This window comes from Limulus polyphemus, unplaced genomic scaffold (genome assembly GCF_000517525.1).
Source record: "Limulus polyphemus unplaced genomic scaffold, Limulus_polyphemus-2.1.2 Scaffold19369, whole genome shotgun sequence".
Classification (NCBI taxonomy): domain Eukaryota; kingdom Metazoa; phylum Arthropoda; class Merostomata; order Xiphosura; family Limulidae; genus Limulus; species Limulus polyphemus.
Window position 1 is genome coordinate 1 of NW_013684979.1, and position 1,572 is coordinate 1,572.

At 35.9% G+C, this 1,572-nt stretch overlaps 1 protein-coding gene across 1 annotated transcript; it reads right to left on the reverse strand.

Moving 5' to 3' along the window:
- Window positions 1-512: 512 nt before the first annotated feature.
- Window positions 513-1,189, reverse strand: LOC111084369 (low affinity immunoglobulin epsilon Fc receptor-like; the record flags this gene model as incomplete). Its single annotated transcript, XM_022381105.1, has 3 exons — window positions 1,064-1,189; window positions 764-912; window positions 513-612 (listed from the first exon to the last, which is right to left on the reverse strand). Coding segments are annotated over exons 1-3 (334 nt in total), but the record flags the coding sequence as incomplete, so codon positions are not given.
- Window positions 1,190-1,572: the final 383 nt, after the last annotated feature.

Consider the following 1,572-nt stretch of genomic DNA (forward strand, 5'->3'; position numbering starts at 1 on the left):
TTTGAAATCAAACGGTTGTTGGTTTCAATTTTCCCAGTTTCACAACTTTTTACTAATAGTTTCTTCGTACCCGTATGTAGCATCAAGCTGGAGGCAACTTCTCCGCACGTGGGCTAAATGACCAGGTCAGAAACCTCCAGGGTTCAGAATCACTCGCTGTAATAAGAACTTTGGCCGGCTTGGAAGAGAATAAAAATATAAACAGTCACTCTTATAATGCACCCACAGCTGTAATAAGAACTTTGGCCGGCTTGGAAGAGAATAAAAATATAAACTGTCACTCTTATAATGCACCCACAGCTGTAATAAGAACTTTGGCCAACTTGGAAGAGAATAAAAATATAAACTGTCACTCTTATAATGCACCCACAGCTGAAAATGTGCACCACTTGTAGTTTAAGATCCGGAGCGCGGTACGTAACCACTAGGCCACGCCCAGCCTTTTTTACCTGCTAATAAACAACTTGCTCTCACAATTAATCCTTGTCGCTACTTAAACAACGCAAATTTACCTTTATAACGTTGGCAAATATAAGCTGCTTTCCTTATACATTTGCGATCATTCCATTTACCAGCACTAGGGGGCTCACCCATCATCTCAACACATCCATCCTGTCAAAGAAAGAAAGAAAAAGAAACATACTTCTACAGAAATCGTCGTAAAATAATCCTTTAAATTAATAATTAATGAGTTGACATTACTTATTCTACAGTTTGAGTTGGTATTTATATTTATCATAGAAAACAACCAGGAAAGGCTTACGATGTATGAGTTGGGTTCTCTGGGAGCCCAGTAATCAAAGTCAAACCGAGAATTATCAGACCAGATGAAGCGATGATACTGTCCCTCGGCTCTTTTTAATCCTATCCAAGCCGATTTCTTGCTGTAGGCGAGCATGCTCGTTAAGAACACTGGGAACGACAAATGAAAAGGACATAAGATGTGGTTATATATAGTTGAAGTAAATAATTAGCGTTTAATGATACATTAACAACTGCAAGTTTCATAACTATTTTGCTAGTTGATAAAGAAAATGTCAGGTTTTAGTTTAAATCATCTTACTTTGCTCCTTTTTGCTGTGAACAGAAACAAGATCGTGATTGGGCCCTTTTTTCCTGCAGGCTTCACGTGCTTCTTGCCACGTCATTTCCGCTTCATTATTTTCTTCGCTGAAGAGGTAACATTTATCTCCTAGACAACAATTAAACAACACGTTTCGCTCTATTGGTAAGCTAATATATATATATGTGTATGTATGTATATATATATAATCTTATGGATATTGTGCACGCGGTTAATAAACTTAATTAATACTTTTTCTTGCTCTGAACATTTTAATCTATAAATTCTGGGGCAAATATTTAAGGAAATCTTACCATCAAATAATAATCTCCCATACGTTTAGCTGCTAATTAATAAAGCAACTGTCTTAAATACAGGTGTCGCATTCTACTTATCATTAATATATTCTCCAAATCAGCTTTGAATTTGAAGTGCAGTTCCATTTTGGAAAATCTCAAACTGGATTTTAAAAAATATTAAAATTAGAACGAAATGTCCAAAAACACTTC